Source organism: Lissotriton helveticus, chromosome 6 (assembly GCF_964261635.1).
Source record: "Lissotriton helveticus chromosome 6, aLisHel1.1, whole genome shotgun sequence".
NCBI classification, from domain to species: domain Eukaryota; kingdom Metazoa; phylum Chordata; class Amphibia; order Caudata; family Salamandridae; genus Lissotriton; species Lissotriton helveticus.
The window spans coordinates 1700721388-1700746955 of record NC_136067.1 but is presented as its reverse complement, the minus strand read 5'-3'; the positions used below and the strand labels follow the sequence as shown (position 1 = coordinate 1700746955).

The 25568-nt window shown below is 47.5% G+C and overlaps 1 protein-coding gene across 13 annotated transcripts in view; it reads right to left on the bottom strand.

Annotated features, from left to right (window-relative positions):
* LOC144763708 (uncharacterized) overlaps nucleotides 1-25568 on the bottom strand; it is a 2434724-nt gene that overhangs the window by 1488515 nt on the left and 920641 nt on the right. For all 13 annotated transcript variants that reach the window (XM_078649561.1, XM_078649562.1, XM_078649564.1 and 10 more), the window contains one exon: nucleotides 2659-2748. In XM_078649561.1, the coding sequence (XP_078505687.1) occupies nucleotides 2659-2748 (90 nt within the window). The remainder of the gene's footprint in view (nucleotides 1-2658; nucleotides 2749-25568) is intronic.

Here is a 25568-nt window from a genome sequence, read left to right as displayed (position 1 = left end):
ACATTATTTATTGGTCTTTGTGAAACAGCATATACTTTTAGCATTTCCTGGGATACCAAAACTAACTGTAATTGCACTTTTGCTACTATGATAGGAGAATTTAGGGTCGGGTGTGAGCAACCTGAACACCTGCTTGAACCCTTTGCACCATTTGGTGTACCCAGACAAATGGGCTGGGGCGGCTCCTCCATTAGGGCGGAGGAGTGCCACCGCAGTGCGAGAAGCAGAAAACAAAATGGTATTTTAAATACCATTTTATTTTCTGCTTCTCGCGCTGTGAGAAAGCAGAAAGCAAGGTATGCCTGGTTGGGGGCGGGTGGGAGGATATGCCTGGTTGGATTGGTTCGGGGAGGAGATGCTTGCACCACTCCGAGTACCCTGACTGCTTTGGTCGGCCCTGGGGCCGACCAAAGCAGTCAAGCGCACTCTACATTTTCTCTATGTAGACTGCATGCAGCTAACAGAGAAAATGTCCTCCCAACTGGTGCTCGGCTAGGCGCTGTCCGGGACTACGCACCAATCACAACGCAACTGCAGCGTTGTGATTGCCTACAGGAGGGGAGGGAGCATGCCTTTTCCTGTTCAGGACTGGCCCAGGAGCAGAGGCGGCACACGACCAGGATCAGGTAAGATTTGCTTTTAACCCCCGCGCGACAAACCCCGACGACCCCCTACCCAACCCCTACCCGCGAGAATTGCAGGCCGCGACTGCATATGGGGTCCAATTCAACAAGAAACTCGTAACGATTGCCAGGAAAACTACTGCCAAACATTTGAGAATTCTCATTAACTCGTAAATTGCGAGTCACAAATAAGGAATGCGTAGGAATCACAATTTTATTTGCGAAACCTACATACATTGCATTTTGCAAGTCCATAGTAGTGAATTGGTAAAATTAGCTATTAAGGACTTGCAAAATACATTGTTGATACATCTGGCCCCAAGTATCTAACAATTTGCTGGGTGAGAATAAACTGAATTAATTCTTGTGAACAATCACAAACAGGTGGTAAAAGATTGATAATTTTTCAGGAGCGGCTCATGTCAGGGAAAAGAGGCGGGCTGGGGGGTTCAGGAGGGGTGGATGGGGGAAGGCGGAGATAAATCGAAAAAATAAAATAGAACTTACCTACCACCCTCCAGCATTGTGCTCTTCTGCTCCTCTCCACTACAGGCAGGCACAGGTTCATAGACTCCTCTGTGGCCAATCCTGAAGCTGCTAACATGCACGAGAGCAGCTTCAGGATTTGCTGGAGCACCGTAGACTTACTGGGAGCTTGGGCCTGCTCTCTCCAACCAGGAAACGGAGCTCAGGTTGGATTCAGTGCACACGACGGCTTTGCCGGCCTAAGACGGCCGGCCAAACCGTCAAGCACACTGATAACAGTGCCCACCCCTCCCCCTACAGTACTGTCACCCTCCTGGCACCGCCCCAAGACTCAGGAAAAGAAAAAGAAAACGATAATAAAACAAGTTTTAAACCTTTTAAACCTGTTTTAATATCTTTTTATTTTTCAGGTTTTTGAGGGTGCTGGCAGGGGTGGGGGGGAACGCAACTCTGCCATAGTGGAGGATCCGCTGCTGCTATTTTTATAAATACATACTTATGTGGATTGCAAAAGTTGCTTTACACACTTAAAGGCAATCTGCACATGTAAAGGAAACTCAGGGCTCACTTAAACAGTTTGGAAGTTAACCTAATATCCATCAGGGTGACGGAGGACAGTATGTTCACCACATTGATGGACTACCGCCCACCATAATTAGAAATCACCACCAGTAGAGATTTCTGGGACTTGAGAAGAACGCTCATCACACCAGTTCCTATGAAGGCACAGCATGTAAGGTGTGAGTGCACCAAACATTTTTGTTTTCCAAAACCAACCACCCAAAGTGTGAGCTTGTTTTTGAAAAACTAAAGAGCCCCAAACTCTCGGAGCTTTCTCCAAAGGTCGTGGCGTAATTTTTCTTTATTTCTGTCCAGCAGCTCCAGGTATTTTCTGGTAGTGAGGAACAGGAAAAGAAATCAGACTCATTATAGTGCAGGAGATCTGATACCCTTACTTCAAAGGAATCAATTCCATGGGCCCTTGAAAGTAAGCTACCCGAAAGCAGAAGGGCTGCAGTTGAAAAGATGACAGTCCATCCAACTCAAATTAGAGAGTGACATAGGGATTGCCGTTGAAAAGATAACAGTCCATCCAACTCAAATTAGAGAGTGACATAGGGACTGCTGTTGACAAGATGACAGTCCATCCAACTCAAGTTAGAGAGTGACAAAGGGACTGCCATTGAAAAGATGACAGTCCATTCAACTCTATTTAGAAAGTGGCATACAGGGTACACCACCATATTTGAGATGGAGTACCCTGTCTGCCAAACTCTAAATTGGGCCCTACATTTTGTAAATAGCTCTGTGAACCAGGGCCATGAAGTTCCTGCACTCATTTAGTTTTTTATGTATTCGCTGTTTGACACCAAACGTTTCTGAAGACTTATGTACATCTCCTACATTTTATAACAGTACACCCAGGATGACGATCTCGGTAAATGTCAAAGATGTTTAAACATACGGCAGAACTATCAGATTTGGCAATTAACATTAAATACTTTAAAACTGGAATAATGTAATTGATTACAAGTCGTGTGGCCCTTACTTTTTTTTTTCTTTTTCCGAGGCTTGCCTGTTTTTCCTGGAACATTTGAGGTAGGTTCCTCGCCGCTCTCTGTTTTGGCTGCTGGAGTTGCTGCAAAAAAGGTTAACACATAACTTTGAATAAACATACCAATCTTTCAAAGCTTAGATTTTTATTCCATATGAACACTATATTATGAATGTAGGCCTTTACATTGCATGCGTTTACAACACATGCGATTACAACGTGGTTGTTACAACAACCGAGTTGTTACATCGCAGTACCATTACAACGCAAGCCGTTACATTGACTTGCTGCCAGGGGCGCGCTGGACTTAGGAATTGTACAACTTATTATTCCTACTCCAGTGTGTGCAACAGTAGGGAAGGTGTTGGAATAGTAAATTATACTATTCCTTAGGTTAGAGCGCCCCCGACAACAAGTCGATGTAACAACCGCTTTGTAATTGCATGTGTTGAAACGCATGCAAAGTGATGGCTGTTTCCCCTATAATAGGTGTGTCACCTCTGAACAAATCCTTTTCTGTGCATTACACAGGTTTTAGTTCAGGCTTGACAGAGGCCACACCCACATCTCACTCGTCCTCTCTACATGCTTTGTTTTTTTTCCACTTTTTCATCTTCAAGGGACAGCTTAAGCTCAGTATAGAAGGCTTGAGTTGGTCATGGCTACAAGGCAATGAAGGAGAGTGATCTGTTTATCATGAAATGTTATGACAAATGCAGCAGTCCTAAAATATTTATTGTGAAAACGTTTTTAAAGCCAATAGGCCTTTCAGGGTACATTGTTATTACACTGTGCTAAGGCCTGCAGACAACTAATTCATTACATGGAGTCTCACAGCTTTCCATATTCGGCAAGTGTTTTGCTGCTGGTTCCCCCTCTGACAAATACCGGGGTAAAAGATTTGCATTGCAAGAATCCATATATATCCCCTTAGGTTGGGTTTTATATTTATGAACATACCCGTAATTTTATCACTGAATGCCTGGTAGCTTCCTTGTGAGAAGCTAAGATCAATACAGTATGTTAGAGTTGGTTATAGTAACAAACTAACAACCGAGGCCATAGACCTGATTGATTCACAGGAAAAAGTTATTTTGGATGCCCTAGGTCTGATCTAATAATCATGAAAAGTTATGACAACGACAAATGGCCTAACTTATTTTTTATGAAAACCATAATTTGAAGCCAATAGACGTTAAAAAGTAGATTGCTATTGAACTATATTAAAACTTGTAGACAAATAGGCATTGTGTTTTTTTTGTCAGCCGTATGTTTGGACATATCTGCAGTTTTATGACTGCATGCCTGAAATGTGCCTTGCGAGAAAGCTTTTGTTCAATACAATAGGATTGAGTTAGTTATGCTGACAAGCCAATAGCAGAAGGCCATAAACCTATTTGGCGCATTGGGAAATGTTATGGCAGTTGCAATGAGTCTGATATGGTTATTAGTTGTGACAATGCAAGTGGGCATTACTTATTTATTGTGAAAATATATAATAGGTCTTTAACAGTAGATTGCTAATAGAGGGCGTGGCTAGCTGCCTAAAATGGCGGACGTGCACTAAGTTCGCTCCATGCCCTATCCCTCAATTATCCTGCCCAACCCTACATAAACCCAGCTGAATTTGAGAAGACAGGCGCGACAGGCACTGTCTAACCCAGGTGGATCTCAGTGGTGGCCTTCATGGAAATGTAGATGCTCTGACGCCTCCGGTGCAAGGGGCACGACCTACAAAGTGCCGGAACATATGGCCCGGCCTGCACCGCAGCATTACTTCCCGGGGCGAGGAGCGCCTATTGGAGATACCTGGGCTGGAGCTGCTGGTGCCGAGAACTGTGCAGGGCGTGGGGAAACTGTAGTGCCTGCAAGCCGGGTTCCATCATGAGGGGCGGCTTGGCTGGACGACTTGGGAGCCCTGGGCAGGGGCGGCGCTGGGCGGCCTGTGGCGAGGAGCAGGCCTGGACTGGACTGAAGTGCCCGAGCCGCTCTGGCATGCTGCGGACACTTAGGACGCCATCTGGCCTGAAGGGCACAGGAGTAGACATCACAGAAGAGGTGAGTCAGGCAGAGGGGTTGTGTGACAGCGCACGCGGCTAATGGGGTGGGGCACAGGGGTTGATTGGGCCTAGGCCCCCCTCAGGCGATGTAATATGATGACACTGCGAAGGGCGTCTTTGCGCCATAGCTCACTCATGGGCAGCACATCACAATCCCTAAGACACAGCCTAAATCTATGCACCACTAGCAATACGAGGGGGAGGTGAAACAAGGGTTGGTTTGGGCCTGGGCCGCCTCCCCCTCCATCTCCCTACACCCCATAGGGCACTTTGGACTACAAAGTACTTGCTGCAGGTGTCTCTCTCACAAGCTGGCCAGCAAGGAGGAAACCTGGAGGAGGGATTGACACTGAGCATCATCCCATGGAGGCACATACTCCCTCCACTGAGACTATTTGAACACTACCAGCCCCAACTTAGCCCAGGCCACAGCGTAGCGAGCACCAGACCGGGGAGACTCTGGGACAGTCAGTTTGTCCCCGGTACGGTTTGCCCTAGTGAATGGAGACCTTCATGGGCTTAGTCCCAGCAGCACCCAGGGACGATATCCATGCCAGTAGAAGGGGGTACCTATGGGGCGATACGTAGGCGACAGTTCTCTGTCACCCTCCCACCTCCACGATAACTGTTTTCAGGCGAACACCGCAACAGGGATGCAACACAAGGGCCAAGTCGGGCCTAGGTCACCTTCCCCCTCACAGGCCCCTTTTCATCACTGCAAGCAGAAAGGACACTGGGGGCAGCTTGGGCGTCAAGTACCAAGCCCCCGACCAGATCCAAACAAGTGGGATAGACTGGGAGACCCCATCAGCATTAGACCATGCAAGTCAACCTGCATGCTTTAATCACCGAAACATGGGAACCGGCAGTGCTCGGGCGACAGGCATAGGTGCCCCACATGTGAAGGACCGGGCCAACTCAGCCATCTCAAATACCCCTCTACCTCTGGGCCAAGGGTAAGCATAAATAACTTCCAGCCCAACGTGGAAGCCACCTACCTTTTTGAGGGATCTGATTCCCCTCCTGAAGTATTGGTCCACTTGCAGATCACTCCTAATCACTGCTAGGCAGGGATGAACCCAGCATCCCAGGAGAGCCACGGGGCGCCCATAAACAGCACGCCTGGTTAGTGAACGCCTGAAGATACCTCCCACAGTATACCACACACATTGGCATTCGGGCTTGGCCAGGAGGCACTGCAGAAGAAGGACAGTCCAATACTTCCTCTCACCAACATAGTTTGGTGCATCACAGTACTCACCTCCTGATGCCCAGCACACAGCAGCTGGCCATGGGCTGCCTCCACATGGATCAACAGCAAGGAGGGACCTCCCCCAAGACTCTCGTGAGGCAGAGGTGCCTGCAGATTCGCAAAACACCCAGACCTCTTGTCCAAAATTGACTCTGTACTGTCAGCGGTCGAAAGGATTGGCATGGCACTGACATAGACGCATACTTCTCTCTAGACCAGGATCGATAAAGTGGTCTCAGACTTCACACTTCTGAGGGATGATCACCAGAAACTATCTGAACGACTACACAAGACAAAGCTTAAGCTTTCTAACCTGCAAACAAAGACTCACAATCACACAATCACTCAACAGGAGTTACTAGATCGAGTCTGCATCCTCAAAAACAAGTTAGATGATGCAGAGGGTCGATTCTGTCGCAATAATGTGCACGTGATTAGCCTGCCGAAGGGAGCAGAAGGAAGAAACCCGGTTGACTATGTGGAGAAGTGGCTGAAAGAATTGCTCCCACCAGGTGTTCTCTCGCCTCAATTTGTGGTAGTGCGGGCCCATTGAGTACCAGCCCGCCGCCCACCACCCGGATCCAACCCTCAACCATTTTTGTTCAGAGTCCTGGACTTTTGACACAGAGACACAATATTAAGGGAGATTCGGAAAAACCCCGCGCCCAGAGTACAAAGCGCAACAGTCCACTTTTTCCCAGATTACACTTCCCAAGTGCAAAAGAGAAGAGCCTCCTTCGGGACAGTGAAGCGTCAATTGCGGGGGCTTGACCTGCAATGTTTCCAACTGTTCCCTGCCCAGCTACGGTGTGTGCTGTGCCTTGCAACTGAATGCACCAGACCCGGCACAGATCCTGACGGAGTGACAGGAGGCAATTCAAGTAGTGGTGGCCCTTCACGCTGCAAGTTCACTGACGCCCTCTACGGTGTCACCGTCCAGCTTCTGTGGTGGCGTAGACTCTATACCGACCTGGACTGGGGACTTGGAATCGCCTCACCCCCCCATATATCATCCCTCAAACCTCGGACATTGTTGTTTAGCGCGCCCTGTACTGACTTGCTCTCGCTCACTACACCAGGGCATGACCTCCGCAAGCGCCTACCAAATAACAGCAGGACCAGCTTCCTGGCGTGGTTGCATATGTGTTCACCTAACATGCATACTTAATGGATTTTTCGCCTTCTCCTACTCAAATGTTACCTAGATGGGGATAGGCTGGGTAGGCCACCTTCACACACACCACCCCCGCCAGATTCATAATCTGGCTGAGCACTAATTGCCATGTTTTTTGCACGCCTGTTTGCGTCAACCGCAGTTAGGGGTTTGGTCTTATGTGGTTACACATTTTAATTGTTAATTTTTGGGTTTTCCCTGATCAGTTTTGGCAACTGCCCATGAGACGCTGCTGCCCCCCGCACTCCTCCACTCTGCGACAACCATGCGGCTGCATGCCCACAGTCAAAATACACACATATGGTACGGGTTAATATTATCACCTGGAATCTGAGGGGAATTTACTCCCCCTCACTCAGATATTCCATATACGCATATTTGCCAACGCAGAGCCGCTGGTATCGCCTTACTACAGGAGACACATGTGACAAATATACGAGCTGCCCGACTACGACACCGCTGGCGAGTTCGAGTATAGAGTACGAATTTCTCGTCCATAGCACAGGGCACAATGATCTGGGAAAAAGCTTAGATCCCTTGGGAGGAGGAGGAAGTGGTGATAGATGCATGCGGGCGGTGCGTATTCCTTAGGGGTACACTGAATGGGTGACCTGTTTTGCTGGATCGATATACGCCCCTAATGTAGATCAAAATATTTTTCTATGCATCTTGTCCACAGTTCTGTCCCGCTGGAGCAATATTCCCTGGCTCTTAGGCTCTTAGGGAGTGACTTCAATTAAGCACTAGGGGCCAGATTTAGGACCGGTATTTGCAGATGGATATTTAGGGGCCTTACAATTTAAGGAATCGGTATATTTACCGATTCGGTAATTTTACCGAATCGGTAAAATACCGAATCGGTAAATTTACCGAATCGGTAAATCCAGATTTAGGTGGCACTGAAAACAGTGCCACCGGCCCTTAAGAATTTGTTATTTACCATGAAATACTATTTCATGGTAAATAACGAATTACTGTGTACATGCACATCTGTGCATGTACACCTCTGCCATGTGGCACACATACATGCCCTAAGGGCATGTATGTGTGTCACATGGCACACAAGCCTGAATCAGGGGTGCAACAGGGTGTCAAAGTGACACCCTGTCCCCCTTGACAATTCGGTAATTTTACTGAATCTGTATTTACCGATTCGGTAATTGACATTGATTCCTATGGGCCTCAAGGCCTTCCTACCCCTCACACACACAGCAGTGTCATCCAGCGCACAAGCTTTGCAAATGTGGGCTACAGCATTGGTCTCTGTCAGATTCCTTCTACTCACTGGTCCACAACCTACATGTTCGACTAGGCCGCATTCTGGCCTCAACCGCCCTACTCCCCTTGATCTATGATACCGAGTATCTACGGCGCACACAGTCGGACCACAACCCCCAGTATATGACAGTTAGATGGTAGAGGAGACCCCCCACCGATCCCCACCTGGAGACTTGCAGCCTGCAGCATTAGAAGACCTGGAGTTTAGCAGCTCTCTAGGAGCATCGTTGCTAGGCTATTTTGAGCGCCATGTGGGCTCCACAGACTTCCCGGCCACGGAGTGGGAGGCTTTCAAGGTAGTGACACAAGGGCGCTGCCTGAGCTGACATGGAAACAACTCGACATCTCTTTAGGTGGCCACGAGCGAAGCCTCCTACAACAGGAGTCCCTCTCGGTCACTCACCCAGAAGCTAAAACAAAATTCAAAGCCATGCAAGCAGACCGGCTTACACTTTTAGAAAGGTTGCAATGCCATAACTTCTTTATTTCAATTTATTTTATTGATTTTCTTAGAACAGTCACCAGTGAGACTCAAGAGCACATATGTACACTGTACATTTCACACATTATTCAAAATGAAGAAAGTAGGATACCGTTATGATCTAATTATACCGCTATACATCATGACTAAGAATTAAACATCTACTGAGGCACACCGTTAACACTTATACTCCTGTCTGTTAAGTCAACGGGAAAGCCTTTTCTGACCTGCGGAGCCACTGTTGCCGGCCGGCCCTCGTTAGGAGACAGGAAAACTACATCCCCCAGCCTCCCTAGCGGTACAGCGTTCTGCCGCAGCCAACGCCACGGGACCAGCTGCGCCAGGGGCACCTACAAATCCACCAGGAGCTCTGGCAGCGCGGGCAGCCTTTTCTGACCTGCGGTGCCACTGTTGCCATCCGCCCCTCGTTAGCGGCAGGGAGAGGTTACGAGGAGACGGGAAGACGACATCCCCTAGCCTCCCTAGCGGTGCAGCGTTCTGCCGCCGCCAACGCCACGGGACCAGCTGCGCCAGGGGCGCCTACAAATCTCACCAGGGGCTCCCGCAGCGCGGGATGCGCGTGGGCAGCGCCCAGGGAAAGACCGGGCCATGGGCAGGCCCGTCTGCGACAGAAGGAGGCAGGGCTGGGCCACATCCCTTTCGCCCACTCTTGCAATGATTGCCAAAAGGGGTAAGCCTTCTTGACTCTACTGTGGACTACTGCACTGCCTAGGTGCTCTAATTACACCCAGGTTATCATTTGTTAGAGTTGATCTGCCAACTGTTCAATCTTATGACCGGGGCTGTGACTGTAAGATCACATTATCAAGTGCCGACCATAGCCTGGGTTCCCATTGCATTGGAACTGCTGCATAAATTGGACATCCTGGCAGAAGCTTGGTTACTGTAATATGTGATGCTCGTTTAAAAATAGTTCATCGGTGTGGGTGGCGGTATTCTTTCTTTTGTTCTAGCACTAGTTGAAAGCGTTCATTACATTTTTATATAAGGAGTTGCATTAGGACATATAATGGGGAAATGCATATGCCCCCTAAATCTAAAACCATCAGTGCTCCTATACTCTCCCTCCACCTTGATTGACAAAATGCTGCAGAAAGCTATAGGGATGGTCAACGCAGAAATAGAGTGTACAGAAAAGCGGTTGTCACTCACACCCGACCTATGCGCCTCAATGGTTGACCCTTCTACTTTGTTAATCCCTTCACAATCCCCCCCAAGGAATTACCCTCTACGCCACTCCAAGATACTCTAATTAAAATAATGACAGGCAGAACTACTACTAGTATTCCAAAGCAGGGGAAATGTAAACAAACATCTGAGGCAGGTCCCAAAAGAAAGAAACTGTGCGAGGATGCTATAGTTAGCATCAAGGAGGGTGAGGGACTTGAACAATGTCAAAACAGCCTTTTACCCCCTAATACAAGTCTGAATCCTCCCCCTTGGGCACTGAATATGAAGACAGAACTAAAGAATCAATTAAGAGTCATGGTCAAAGAAGAACTGGCCCCTTTATTTAATCCTTTATAAAAAATAATTGCAGTGGGGGAGAGCAGATTACCAAATTCGAATTTTGACAATATACTTAGGGAGAGTGAGTGCATACATCCAACAGTTAGAAATAACCTGACTCCATCAGGAGATACTAAAATGCCATATGTTAGAGTGCAAAAGGCTATAGATGGGAATAGTGGGTCTGGCAATAGCTCGTTTCACCCCTGAAATCTCCCATGAGCTCAGGGACTTAAGCGTGAGGGGTACGCCCAGTGATAATGTGGGTCAAATCGTGGGCGAGGTAAAACTTGTTTCATGGAATATAGTTGGCCTGACAGGCAAGTTACGAGACTTAGGAGTCCAGGATTGTGAAGTAGTGAAAACATTCACAGCCATTGCACAACTAGTGGATAGCCTACTTAAGGTACCCATATCCTCTGGCTGCAGGGAGGAACCAAGATGGTTTGATGGGCAATGTTCGCAGGCCCATAGAGTCCTGAAGAAGGCCCTGAAACAATTGCCCAGAGATAGGGGTCAGATTGCGATATGCCGTAAAACATATAAGCAAGCAGTCAGGACACGTAAGCGCCAATTACAGACGAAGGCTTGGGAAGATCTAGAGGAGGCTACCGAGCTAAAAGACTCCACTCGATTTTGGAAAGTCATTAATAGCCCGTGCTTTATAGATTCTAATTGCCTGAACTTGGCCCATAATATCATGCTAGATCAGTGGCAGGCTCATTTTATATATAATCAGCCCGCAAGGGAGAATGAACAGCAGGTATCGCCCATTATCCCATGTACAGACGTAACTGTTTTTTTTTTCATAAATACTTTTATTTGATTTCATTAAAAAAATCATAAAAGGGTGGGAAACCACCATGAGTAAAAATACATTTTAAATTTAAAAACAAAAGAATTTGAAACATTGAGACAATGGCGTTAATGGGTATGCTGGAACTTATTAAATTAGTGAATGATTTCCTTTTTTTCCCGTTCTATTGCTGCCATTTTGAGAAATTTGATTGCTCTGCAGGACAATTGGATTGATAGCCCCCCGAGGCATTGGATGACAGCAGCTCTGCATGTCTGTATTTGTTCCTTCCCGAAGGCTTCCCGGAGGACAGTTCTTCGGGTCACTACCAGGGAAGGGCATATGCATAATAAGTGTAGGAGGGACTCATCCCAACCTCCGCATAAGCGACATTCCTTGGATTGCCAGGGGCATTTCCATTTTGGTGTCAGATCTTTTGATGGGAATGACCCCAGCCGCAATAACGTTAAGTAGTGTTTTCTCTCCTGGGAGAAGTGATCAAGTAAATATGATTGAGGTTTTAGCCGCTGATAGCCTTGAATCACGGTCCAGGCGTGTTTTTTTTTTTTTAGACTGCTGTTTTATCCATTAGTAGGGAGGTCCTTTTAATTGCGTTGTTCACTATGGTTTTGAAACTGGAGTAAGTGGGGAGGGTGAGCCAGGCCTCCTCGACTTGCAATGCCGCGAGGGAGTCTTTCAGTACACTGAGCGTTGAGTTACTTTGCCTGGATTGTGTTTCAATTTCCTTCCAGCAGTAGTGTGCTAGGGTGTTGTCCTCTGCGTCCCTCATTCTCCAGTAGTATTTAACTAATGCCCCTTGTCTATCGGGGGTCTGGTTTCTCAGGCCATACTGTAGACGAATTTGGGATGGTGAAATGTGTCGGGGATTGAGAACAGGACCTTAAAAAGGGTTGATTGTGCTGAGTTTAGGGGGGTGACATCTTTCATGTTTAGGATTTCCGAGCCGTATGAAATCGAGGGTAAGAATTTTGATGAAATAGCTTTAAGCAAATGGCGTGTGGAGCACCCTGTAAGTTTTTTCTTAAGGACTCTGAAAGCGAACTGCAGTTGTTTAGCTTTGGTACGGCCTTGCCCCAGTTGTAATTTGAAGTTGAGGTTGCGATCTATTAGGAAACCTAGATATTTGTATGTGTCTACTGGGAACAGAGGTTGCCCGTCCAAGTACCAGGTGAATTTGCGATGAGCTTTGATTTTAACATGTCTGGCAAAACACATCACTTTTGTTTTTTGATGGTTGATGGTTAATTGGGCATTGGTGGTATAAGCTCCTATTTTGGTGATGAATCGCTGCAGACCTACAGGTGTTAGAGCGAGGAGCACTATATCGTCTGCGTATTGGAGACTGGGTGTAGGGACGTTACCCAGTTTTTGGGGTCTGATGGAATTGACCGTAGTTGGTTATCTAGGTCGGCGATATAGATGTTAAAGAGGCAGGGTGCCAGCACACACCCTTGTTTTAATCCATTAAGGGTTTGAATCTTTTTGGTTATGCTGTGCCCGTCGCCTTTCCTGACCTGGACCCACGTCTGGGAGTACAAGTTGATTATGGCGTCCAAGAGTTTGGTTGGAACACCCCAGTTGTGCATTTTTACCCATAGCTTGGCTCTTGGGACTTTGTCGAAGGCTGCTTTCAGGTCTATGAAGCATGCATATAAAGGCCTGGACTTTTCGAGAGCTTGGGTGGCGAGCAGGGTGACCGCAGAGATGTTCGTGAGTGTGCCCATCCCTGCCCTGAATCCTGTTTGGGTGTAGGGGATGAGGTTACTGCTTCCGACTCAGTCCTCCAGGTCTGCCAGCAAGTTTGATGCATACAGTTTGGCCTCTACATCAATTAAGGCTATCAGACGAAAGATTGGAGGGGTCGGAGCGGGCACCCGACTTGTATATTGGATTTAGAATACTGCCCCTCCAAGAGTCTGGGATGGAAGAAGAAGCTAAAATTGAAGAAAAAAGTGGCGTGAGGAGATCAGGCCAAAATAGGGGATTATGCCTGAAAAAAACGTTTGGTAACCCGTTGGGTCCTGGGGCTCCCTCGGGTCTCAGTTTTTAAATTATTTTTAGTACTTGCTCCTTCCGGATTTGCGGAGAATATTCGAATGCTTCAGGGTTGGGGGTGATTCTGGTATGGCCTGCAACAATTGACTTCTCGCCTGTTTCTGAGCCGTGAGTTGCCGGATGAACCATTGACATATCGTTATATAGGTAATCAATGTGGGCACTCCAGGAGTCCTCCATGATGTCAGAGTTGTAATGCCGGTTCTTGCCATTTGCTAACTGGTTGATTAATGCCCAGAACTGCCTCGAGTCCCTTTGCTTGGTAGAATGGTGGAGTTTGGCCCAGAATTGTTCTTGGAACACTTTTTTAGCTGCCTTGATGGCTTTTTTTTAGGTCTTTTCTGGCTTTGGTGATTAGTTGCAGGAGGTCCTGGGAGGGAGCAGAGCACTGAGTGTGTAATCTCCTGAGGTATTTGTTCAGTTATTGTTTCTGCATCCTGAGGTTTTTTGTGGACCATTCAGCCTCTTGGTGACTATTGACTTTTTTTCCTGTGGCCTGCTTGCAAAATTTTTGATTTAATTCTAGGATAAAGCGCTCCCATGCCTGAGTGTTTATGGGTTCTGTTTGAAGTCTTTCTAAGAGGTTGGTGCAGGTCCCCATGATGTCGTTGATCGAATCTGATTTCCAAGCCAGACGTTTTAAATTAAAGCATTGCGTTTGGTGTGATAGTACTCTGGGTGGCACTGGGTTATCTGTGTTAATTAGTAACGTGAATGTTTGCGGTTGGTGGTCGGTTTCAGTCCTATCCAATATTTGGAAGTCCGTGATAGAGGGGAAGAGCTCGTGATCCGTGAAAGTGTAGTCTATTGTTGAAGCAGATTTGTGAGTAATCCTGGTGTGTGCAGCTGAACAGTCTGTCGGGCTGCTCTCGTTTAGCATACTCATTGAAAGCTCCGCCAGACTGGCCGCACATCTCTTGCCGAGCGTATCTCGTTGTTTAGGTGCGTGTATACACTCATTAGTGGCTTGCAGTAAGTTCATTTTAAAGTCCTCTGACAGGATGATGTTTGCGTCCCGGTGGGCGAGTTTTAGGGTTGTCATTGTTGCTAATAAATGGTCTACACATATCTTTTTCCGACTAAACGCTGGATGGATATAGATGTTAAGTATCAGCAGACAAGTTAGAAGCGGGGCTTCGAGTTTGACACCTTGCAGCCAAGAAGACTCGAGTTCTATTATTGAAGCTTGCCATGGATTATCAATTGAGACAAACGTTGAAATACCTCCTTTGGCTCTCCCTAGTTTTCCTGCCTTTTTCGGCAGGGCTCTGAAATTCCTTGTATCCAGGTTTCCTGGAAGAGAAGAATTTTATGCTTTAAAATAAATTCCATGAAGCCTGGATCTTCAAGTTTTGTGCTGAGCCCGAACACATTCCAGGAGCAGATGTTGCAGCCTTGAAGTCGACTGGGAGCTGCGTAGGTGTTGATTCATGCCGTGTCTTGAGATGGTACGGCTCCGATTCAGTCCCGGGGTCCAAGGGGCTTAATGGATTCTGGGTTAGCAAAGGTGATAGTAATGTTCTTAGTCGTGCACTTGTTTCTTTTTGGGGAAGTTTGATGGTCAGACGTAACTGTTTTTTCAATAGAGGAGGTTAGGCTTGCAATAGATTGTCTTACACAGAATAAAGCCCCGGGCCCTGACGGGTTCCCGCCCGACCTCTTTAGGAGCAACCTAGAGGTATGGGAACCCATCTTAGTGAGGGTCCTCAATGCTGCAGTTGGAACAGGTCTGTCCCCATCATGGTCTACGGCAACTATTGTACCGATTTTTAAAAAAGGTGACGGGGACTGCCCGCATTCTACCGCCCAATATCCTTGAATATTTTATTTCTTTTTATTATTTTTTTTCCCCCCAATATCCTTGATTGATGTACTGGGCCGAGTGGTTTTGAATAGGCTGGCGGATTGGGCAGAGACCCCCAGTATAATAACGGATGTCCAATATGTGTTTCAGGCGGGGAAATCAACGGCGGGCCAATGTCTAAACCTTTATCTTGTTGCCTCAAAGTACACCATAGCTAAGCCGGGGGCACTCTACGTAGCCTTTATGGACCTTACTGCAGCATTCGACCGCGTCAATCGTTGCAAACTCTGGAATTTATTGAGAACGTTGGGCGTGGATCCGGGCTTGATTAATATTTTAATGGCACTACATTCAAATACATCCGCCGTGGTAAGGTATACGCAAGAAGTGCACAAGTGGGGTGAGACAGGGCTGTATTCAAGCACCCTTTTTATTCACACTATATATTAACGGCCTGGATCGAGCACTAACCACATTAGAAGCAGACACCCCGAAAGTTGGCTCAAGACAAGATCCTGTCCTTCTTTACGCAGACGATGCGGTTCTCCTGGCCCGCACGCCAAAGGGTTGCAGCTTTTACTTGACAGATTTGTAGGGTTCATGAATGACATGGACTTGTCCCCTAACCTCTCAATATCCTATATAATGGTATGGGGGAAGTAGAACAGGAAGACAAATATCTATACAGTAGGCCCACACATCCTTGGGAAAGTACCTGCCTTTTCATATCTGGGCATTCTGTTTGACCAGAAATTGGGTGTTAAGCAGTTACTAGAGGCAAAATGCCTTGAGCTGACAAGGTCAACCAGAGCAATTAGGCAAATGTCCACCTGGGACAGAAATGAAACTTTATAATTCTTTTTGTTGTTCCAAAGTAGTATATGGAAGTTGTCACGGTTGGTGGCGAAGCCGCGGCTGGCCATCCCCGCATTCACACACAGAATGCCGGAATACTCACTTCCGGCCGGAAGTTGAGTCCCGGTCTAGTCCAAGACAGCAACCTGGGAACACAGAAGCACTTCCGGGGGAATCGCTTAAACAGGGCGTTTCCCGCCGGCTCTGTGCTTCGAATTCCTTGCTGGAGGTTCCTGTGAGGCGGACTTCCTGCGCCTTTTTGCCGAGACCTGCCAGTTTCTTACAGAGTCAAGCCGCGCTGGAGCGCTGCTCTGCTGTCACGTCAGCTACAAGCACAGGAGCGCTTGCTGAGGCTCGCCGGTCACCATAGAGTCACGCCGCGCTGGAGCGCTGTTCTGCCTTCACATCTGCGCTGCTCAGGAGTGCTTGCTTGTTCTTCCTCCTGGGTGATCCAGGGATGTGCCTGTTTTTGTTTCTTTAACCCTTGCCGCGCAGGAGCGCCTTGAGGGTGTTTGTAGACCTTGCACAGGAGTGTTTTGTTTTGGTTTGTACAATTCGGTTTCCCACCGCGCAGGAGCGCTACTAGGGAAACAACTCAGCCAACAGGCTTGTGTTGCTTATTGGGGATGCCACAGGTTGAGTGACTACGCACTATTTCCTGCTACACGCGCCGGAGCGCTTGCTTACCTGTTTTGACTACGTTCGTTTTGCCCCTGCGCAGGAGCGCTTCTTTTGGTTTGGGCTTGGGTGAAACGCGCAGGAGCGCCTTACCTTAGCTATTCGTATCCGGAGCTGAACCTGTCTGGGGACCTTATTCCCGGAAACATTGGTGAGTCCTCAGAGGGTTACTAGGTCTGTGTGTGCATGTGTGGGGTGGTTCCTTTTCTGGTCTGACCCCTTTTGTGATCTAGCTCTTCCTTGGTTTCTAGTTGACACCGGAACGCCCCGCCAGCTCCACGCTATCATTTAGCCCTACACCCTGGCTCCCATCCCTGCGTCCATCTCATCCCTGCTGGGTATTGCCTTCCACGAGGGTCAGGTGGGTACAGAGACGGGTGCTCTTGTCGTCTCTGCGGAATTGCGTCACAAGCAAAGGTAAGACTTGTGGGGCACCTGACAGAAGTGAGGTCTGGGGATTTATGAAAACAAATAAATTACAAATTGCTGAAAATCTTTACCTTAGGCGATTGTTGAAAGTTCCCCGGAGTGACCCTGCTTTTATTGTTCACGAGGAGTTGGGCTCAAAATGTATTGCCGATATGGTGGCTGTGAAACCCCTCTTGTGTTGGGTGAATATCTGGTCCAACGCAGAGACAGGTTTCAACAGGCAAGTTGTACAGGACTGTCTCTCGTTGGACCATGCACTGAAATACCTTGGCTGAAATACATAAAAGATGCCTTCACTATGTTAGGTAGATCGGACCTGTTTTCTCACCCAGATAAGGCGTGTTCACGGGATAAAGCGTCCGTTAAGGTCCTGTTTTTTAAATATGCCTCGGCACACAGGGTGGAGAAGGAATTGATGAAACCCTCAATTAGAGACTATGTTTTAGTGATGTCAGCACAAGACATGGAACCACATCTATCTTTTATATTTAGTGCCCAGGATCGTTTTTTAATCACACGGTTCATATTGAACCTCCTTTATCACCTATTAGCAGTACCTTCAGGGTATATGGCCCAGAATGATCAAAGAGGGCCCTGTGTCTGCAACAGTAGGTCTCCTCAGGATACCCTACACTTTGTTCTCTTGTGTCCATATTACAGGAGAAGATTTTTGAAGGGGCTTCTTAGAGAACGCAGATTCAAGCAGGCCCGTGTGGCCCTGCTGTTTTTAAAACTGTCTAGACGTTGCCACCCTTTTCTGTGTCTCGAATTTCTTAAGAACTGCTTTAAAGCTAAGACTTACCAGGGGCACCTGAAAGGGGAAGATTCTTTTTTAAGGTTGTTTTATAGTCTCTGAGCGCTGTTTTTATCATGTTTTTATTTACTTTTTTATTTTTATATTGTTGTTGTGGTAACCCTCCTTTATGACCTTTGTCTAATACTGATGTGTTGATGAAATTGTATCTTTTATGGACATATTTTATATGCCGAATAAAGATTATTATTATTATTATTTTATTTTTTTAGGTTGACGTAATATAGTTTGAACTAACTGAGGTGTGAGTAATTGCGTAAGCAACGTTGGCATCATCTGTTGCAAGTGACTGAATGATCTTGTTCTGTGTTCAGTCATGTGTCGCAGTAACTTCACTAGCTGTGGTGCATAGATAAGTTTTATAGATCTCCCAGAAGTTTTTAGGTTGTTGCGTGGGGGGAGTGAGTCGCTAAAAAGTTCTGTCTGCGTACTACAATATGACATGTCACGTGTCCACTGTGTGATCGTAGGGACTGGACCGTGTGACCAGTTGATAGCTACCCTATATTTGGCCATCAACAGTCCCATACCTACCAAATGACGGACTTCCTTTGGTATTGATTTAGAGTAGCCCATTAAGGCCAACGCTGGGTCTGGGTCTAAGGGTAACTTAGAAATTTGTCCAAGTTCTTTGAAAACAGTAACCCAAAAAGCAGAGATACCAGGGCAGGACAAGGCTAAATGGAGGAAATCAGTTAAATGTGCTGTGCAACAGTCACAGGTTGAGTCCTCCCTTAATCAGTATCCATGCAGTCTCTCTGGGGTGTAATATACCCTATTAAGGTATTCAAAGTGTATCAACCTGTGTCGCCCATTAAGTGAGATACGATGGGTGCTGGTGCAGCAATAGGTCCACATAGTGTCAGCTATTTCTATGTTCTGGTTCCGCTGCCATGCCAAGCGGGCCTTGGTGTAATGGTTTGCTCTGTATGACATTGATGTGTTATAAATTATAGATAGCACCGGTTCGAGGTCCCCCAGAGTAATCCGCAATGTGTGTCGTATTCTATGGAATTGAAATTTGGTCAGCGTGGTGAGTTCTGGGTCTAGAGGGGTGAAATCCTCCCATGTTTTAGCCACACCATCTTTGAACAAGTCACCAATAGTCTGTATGTCTAGTGTATTAAGTGCCTGTGTAACTCATTTTTCCCTACATGGCGGCAGCCACAAGCACCAATCAAGTGGGGCAGACGGCGAATACAGGATCGCGCCACTTGTTGTTGTAATAGGTGATGCCAGGCGTGTGCCGTTTTGTTGATCGAGTCCAGTATGCCTGTCCTCCTGTCCATGTCTTTAAATAGTAGAGCAGGAAGTGGGAGCGGGGACGCAACCTCCGGTTATATTCGAAGGTGTGGGATGTCTGAGGAGCCGTGCGTCCACTGGTCAGTTCTCCATGCAATGCCATAACTTCTTAGCTCATTCTGCGCGTACACATGCCACAACAGATAAGGAAGGCTGCTTGCTTACGTCATGAGTCAAGAGCACCCACATCGTCCAATTTATACCATACAATATGACTTGGGACACATGCGAAGCACACAGTTGGATATTCTCACAGCCATGACTTACCACTACTCTTCCCTCTATGCATCCCAGGCTCACGGGACTCCTCAGCAAATCAGCGACTTTTTAGATATGATTGACCTACCCACGATGGCCCTCGACCATCGCCTGATGTTGGACTCTCCCATCACAGTTGACAAGGTGCAGATGCACTTATGTCTCTGGCATCAGGGAAGACGCTCTGGCCAGATGGGCTCCCACCTGAGTTTTTTAAGACATATGCTGACACAATCATATCACACTTGCATGTTCTCTTTAACTCCACAATATACAGCCCAGCACTTCTGCCTTCCTTATACGCAGCCAACTTAGTCTCTCTGCTGAAACCAGGGAAAGATACCACGTCCTTGGGCTCCTATAGGCCCCTAGGGATCTTGAATACTAATTACAAAATTCTAGATAACAGATTAGCACCCTGCTTCCCCACCTAGGTTCCTTCTGATCAGAACGGGTTTGGCCTGTCCCGCAGCACCTCCCTTAATTGCCGTCGCTACTTTAGAGTAGCTGAATATGTGCAACTGGAATGCCATGCTCAGGCTGCTTAGTTTATACCTTGAAAGAACATTTGACTCTCTTGAATGGAATTACTTGTTCGCTACCTTATCTAAATTTGGCATTGGGCCCTTCTTCAAAGGGCTGTTTCGAATTATATAAAGACACCTAATCATTCGAGTCAAAAAAGGCCCTTATATCTCTGAGGCCATAGCAGTAGGCCGGGGGCCAGGCAAGGATGCCCCTTATCCCCGTCGCTTTTCTCATTCGCAGTGGGACCATTGGCGGCATGTGTCCAGGCCCATGTAGACACAGGGATTCCTCTTGGGGATGACACTTACATAATTTTGTTATGCGCTGATGATATTCGACTATATATTAGAGACCTCCACGATATCCCCCCTTCGTTGGATGTGACACTGTCGGCATTCACAGTGGTGTCGGGCCTGAGGGTTAAAGCTTCAAAATATACTCTGTTTCCCTTCACTGTGAGCACCCCAGGCTACTCACTGAACAGTGAACCGGGGTTGTGGTGTGTTGACACTTTCCGCTATCTATGAATTCATATCTATCAGAATAAAACTGACCTTCTAGATGACAATGTTACCAGACCTGTGACTGCTATTCAATCGGAGATCCCCTTTTGCGGGCTCTACCACTATTCATCTACGGCAGAATCGCCCTCGCTAAGATGGTGATCCTACGTAGACTCCTTTATTATTTCACAAACCTACCTCTTTACTTACCTCCAGCCTTTTCAGCAACTTTGAAAAAATAGTCAGAGACTTTATTTGGGGACCTCCAGGCATAGGTCTCCATTAAAAAACTCTATCTACCTACTGGGCAGGGTGGCCTAGACACTCCTAATCTAGAGCACTATTATCTAGCTGCTCATATGCAGTGGTTTACCAGATGGTTAGTGCCCGTCACCTTGCGGACACGGCCACTACACACCCCCCTGCTCCGCATATCACCCTTTTACACCTGTCTCAGCCATGCGCTCAGCCCAGAGGCCTAGGCTCCCTGTTGCTTTCAGTGGCTTACAAATGCTTTTGTAGAAGCCTGTTCATCACCAGTGCCACAAAACCATATGCCCCCACTATCCCTCTTCTGGGAACCCCCAGTGAACAGCAAATTACCTCAGCGGCAGAACTGCGGTGCTGGAACACAGCCGGCATTCAAGATACCAGAGACCTGTTCCGGTATGGGACCCTTATCCCATACACCGAGCTGATGGAGGGGGAGGGTCTTCATCCCAGGAGCTTCCTACTACATCACTTACTGATAGTTTCCCTATCCTCTCGGTGGGGATGTTTATCTACAGAGCCTCCTGTGCATCATACAATTCAATACCCGCATTTCATGGGTGAAGGGGGCCATCAGATTAGATGGTTGGCAGTATCACTTCGGCAGCATGCTGCAGCTCCTCTGAAATCCCCTTAAATCTAAATTGGGAAGGGGATCTGGGACGCATCTTCTCTGAGTCCGAATGGACAGATGCCCTAGAGGGCCCATCCCGCATTTCCCGTAACTAAAATTTCCGTCAGATACAGTTTTTCATTCTACACCAAGCATACCTCACCCCAGCCAAAATCAATAAATATTTTCACCATACTGACTCTGCTTGCCCCAGATGCCACTTAGCTGATGCAGAAAATTTACACATGTTGTGGCATTGCCCCAAACTCGCACGTACTGGACCAAGGTGGCTTCCACATTATTCTGCTGCACAGGGCGGGGTATACCTTTTAAATGGGAGGTTGTTAGATCTGGGGGTCTCTAGTGGCAATGGTATTCACCTTTGTCCAAATAGGGACTCTTACTTCTAAGTCAGGATAAGGGGATTACACTCCTTAATAACCCATGCTCACCCCCTTGGTAGCTCGGCACGAGCAGACAGGCTTATCTCAGAGGCAGTGTGTTAAGCATTTGTGAATATACACAGTAATACAGTGATAACACTACAGATGGACACCGCAGGTTTTATAAAAATAAGTATTCTTTATATAGACTTAACATGAGACCACAAACGACAAAAATACTACACTTACGATTACTCAAAAGATGATTAAAGTCTCTTAGTTCAAGTTGTTGGTAAATGCGACAAAGTTCTCAACAAAGTACCTGGATGCGTAACGCAAAGTGAACAAAAGGCTTGCAAAAGGGGAGATGCGTCGGTTCCGTGACCCGGGGGAACGGTTGCGTCCTTCCTCAAGGGGACTAGTCGTGAGCCGTACTGGTGCGGAGGTGATGCGTAGATTCTCGGCTTGCGAGCCCGTTGCGGTGCGCAAGATGGTGCCTTGATGCGATGCGATGATCCGGTTGCGATGCGAGAAGGTGGCGCCCTTGATGCGGAGATGCGATGACGATGAGAGGACGCCCTGGCAGCCTTGCGACGACTCTGTACTTTGGAGCCGCGACAGGCCCTGCGACACACTGCTCCGGTGATGCTATGGCGACTCTCACGATGGCGTCATGCTTCTCCGGTGATGCGACAGTAGGCAGCTTCGATGAGCACACGCTTCCAGGGCGATGCGACGAAGGCTCGCTTCTATGGCGTTGCAATGATTTTAGCTGCGGTGGCGACACGCTTCTTCTCGATGCGTCGCACTTCCAGCTTCCAGCGGCACACAAGTGACTGGAGACAGAATTCCTAGCAAGGAAATTCAGGAGGGAACTGGAGGTGAAGTCTTTTGTCCCTGAAACTTCAGCAGGAGGCAAGCACAGTTTAAGCCCTGGGAGAATATTCTGTAGATGAAAGTCCTTACAAAGTTCCTTCTCCTTTTCCTTGGCAATGAAGCAACCACTGCAGGCCAACCCAGCAAACAGCCCACTGGCAGAGGGGCAGTCCAAACTCCTGCAGCTTCCTTGGTTCTTCTCCTTGGCAGAAAGGTTTCTTGTTCCAGAAGTTATCTAATTTCTTGGGATCAGGGTCCCAATATTTATACCCCAAAATCCTTTGTTCTCTGAAGGCAGAGAGGCCTCTGCCTAGTCCAAACCAGTTCCTGAGCACTTTGTTTACATGACTCTCTGCTTCCTTTCACTGTGCAGGGCAGAGACATCAGCTGCCCCACAGGAGGTGGAGCCAGCACCGGGGAGGGAAGATACAGCTCTGGAGCACTCTGTTCACTTGATTCCTCCTCTACTTTCACAGTGCAGGGCAGAGACATCAGACAAGCCACAGGGGGTGAAGCCAGTATTGTAGAGGGAAGGCCCAGCCCTATTCAGGTGCAACTCCTCTCTCGCATCTAGATGCAGATCTCTCTATTCACCACCGCGCTGCCCCAGCCTGTCTCCTGGAATCCCCCAGCCCTGTCACACACAAACCCTGACAAGGAATACACAACTCAGCAGAGGCAGGCTCAAATGGTTAGGCAAGCAAATACCTGCTTTCTAAAAGTGGTATTTGCAAACACAGAATATTAAAATAAAATGTACTAAAAGATGTACTTTATTATTCAGGCATTCTAAATTCGAATTTCTACGATGTTCCCTCAGTCAGTTAGGATTATAAGAATGTAATAATCTAACTGCCCATTCTGGCCTATGGAGAACAGGTAGCCTTCAATAGTGAAAAACGAAAATGGCTGTAATTCACTATTAGAACATGCTACACACATCAGAGCATGTCCTACCTTATACTTACAATGCACCCTGTCCTTAGGCCTACCATAGGGGTGTCTAATATGAAGCAAAGGGAAGGTTTAGGGACTGGAAAGTGGGTGCACTTGGCCAAGTCGACATGGCAGTGCTAGACTGCACATAGGCCTTGCAATGGCAGGCCTGAGATACACTTTAGAAGTTGCTTCTGTGGGTGGCACAACCAGTGCTGTAAGCCCACCAGCAGCATTTGATTTACAAGCCCTGGGCACACATGGTTCACTCTACTAGGGGCTGACAGATCAATCAAATAACCCAATCATGGAATCCAATCAGTATATCAATTTAACATAGGGAGCACTTGCAATTTGGCACTGATTAGCAGTGGCACAGTGCCCAAAGCATAAATCCAGCAAACACATATCAAAAACAGAGGAGGCAATCCGTCAAAATGGAAGGGAGACTCACGCAAATGATGCCAGGTCTAACAGAGGTCTATATTCTTCATCTGTTCAAACGGGGGAGAAAACATAGGGCCACTTCCAGCTTTCGAGACCTGGGCCTAGGCACTGCTAAATGTCTAATCACAAAACGTTGGAAAGTGCTGCGCACTTCCCGCACCGCAGCACGGCGCCACACCTTCCAGGGCAGAGGGAGTTGCCATATGCAAGGAGGACCTGTTAGGCCGCTGCAAATTCCCACTTAGCCACAGAGTAGGAGACCACAACCACCAGGGTGATGTAGTTTGGCTGGCTAATACGACACCACACCCATAGAGAGACAGCTTGGATGGACTCTTACCTGGGTCACTTAATGGGCTGATACATACATGAGGTCAAGCCGACCTTGATGAAGCGTGGGCTGGATGTAGGAGCCAAGCAGGCCAGCTAAACACGGTACCTTGATCCTGGTCACACACAGCGAGATGCAGGGTGCAGCCAAGCAATGCATTGTTGTCGATCCTGCAGTTGAGGTGATGCGTCAATATTCTCCACGCAGAGGCGGTGATGCATCGGTTCTGAAGACGATGCGCTGAGCCGACAGGCATTAGTCTTGTAGACAGGAGCTGCATCGGTTCGACCGGAGCAAGCACCTGAGTTAACTTCCAATGGACCAGGCACAAGAGCAGGTGGCGAGACTTTGATAAACCTGAGGAGGCAAGCCAACAGGCCCTTGGACATCACTCTGGGTTCAAAGCAGAGTCCAGCTCTTCCTCAGGAGGGTCAACGGGCAGCAGGTAGCCAAAGCAATCCTTCCACAGCAGCAGTCCAGCAGAGTGACAGTCCTAGTAGCATCACTGATCCGGAGCACTACTGGGGGGTAATCAACCTTTGTGTGGAGACAGGACACTGACTATTCAGGATTAAGTGTTAGCTCCTCCTTCCCATCCAACCCGATGAACCATCAGGATGCAGATGGGCACTCAGACACACCTAACCTTCCTTTATGTGTGGCTGTCTAGAGGGAATGCACACCGTCAAGCTGTCACCCACTCCAGACGTGTATTGGAGACAGGCTGCAGGACCCCAAAGCTTTAAAAGCAGAGAAATGCTAACTTTCTAAAAGTGGTATTTCTAAAATAGTAATGTTAAATCCAACTTTACCAGCAAAGTATCATTACCATTCCAATTATATAAAACATGGCAAAGCTACTCCTTCTCAATCAGGAATTTCAACTTAAAAGTGTAATAAGGAATACTGTACGAATCGGGGTTTCTGTTGCAGGAATCCCCCCAGTTTTTGCCATATTTCTGATGCACTTTGACTTGATGTGCCCTGGGTATCTGCCAATTAGGTTCCCAGGGCCTGGGTTTTTTCCCAAAACTGTACCTTTGTACCCTCAATAGACACCTCTCTGGCCCCATGTAAGTTCCTTGTAAAAAGTACCATGGGTACCACGGGCACTGTGACCAGGGAAGGCCTGTAAGGGCTGCAGCACATAATGTGCCACCCTTAGAGGTCCTGTACCTTAACACACACACTGCCATTGTAGGCTGCGTCTTTTCGTGCAGAGAAAAGTGA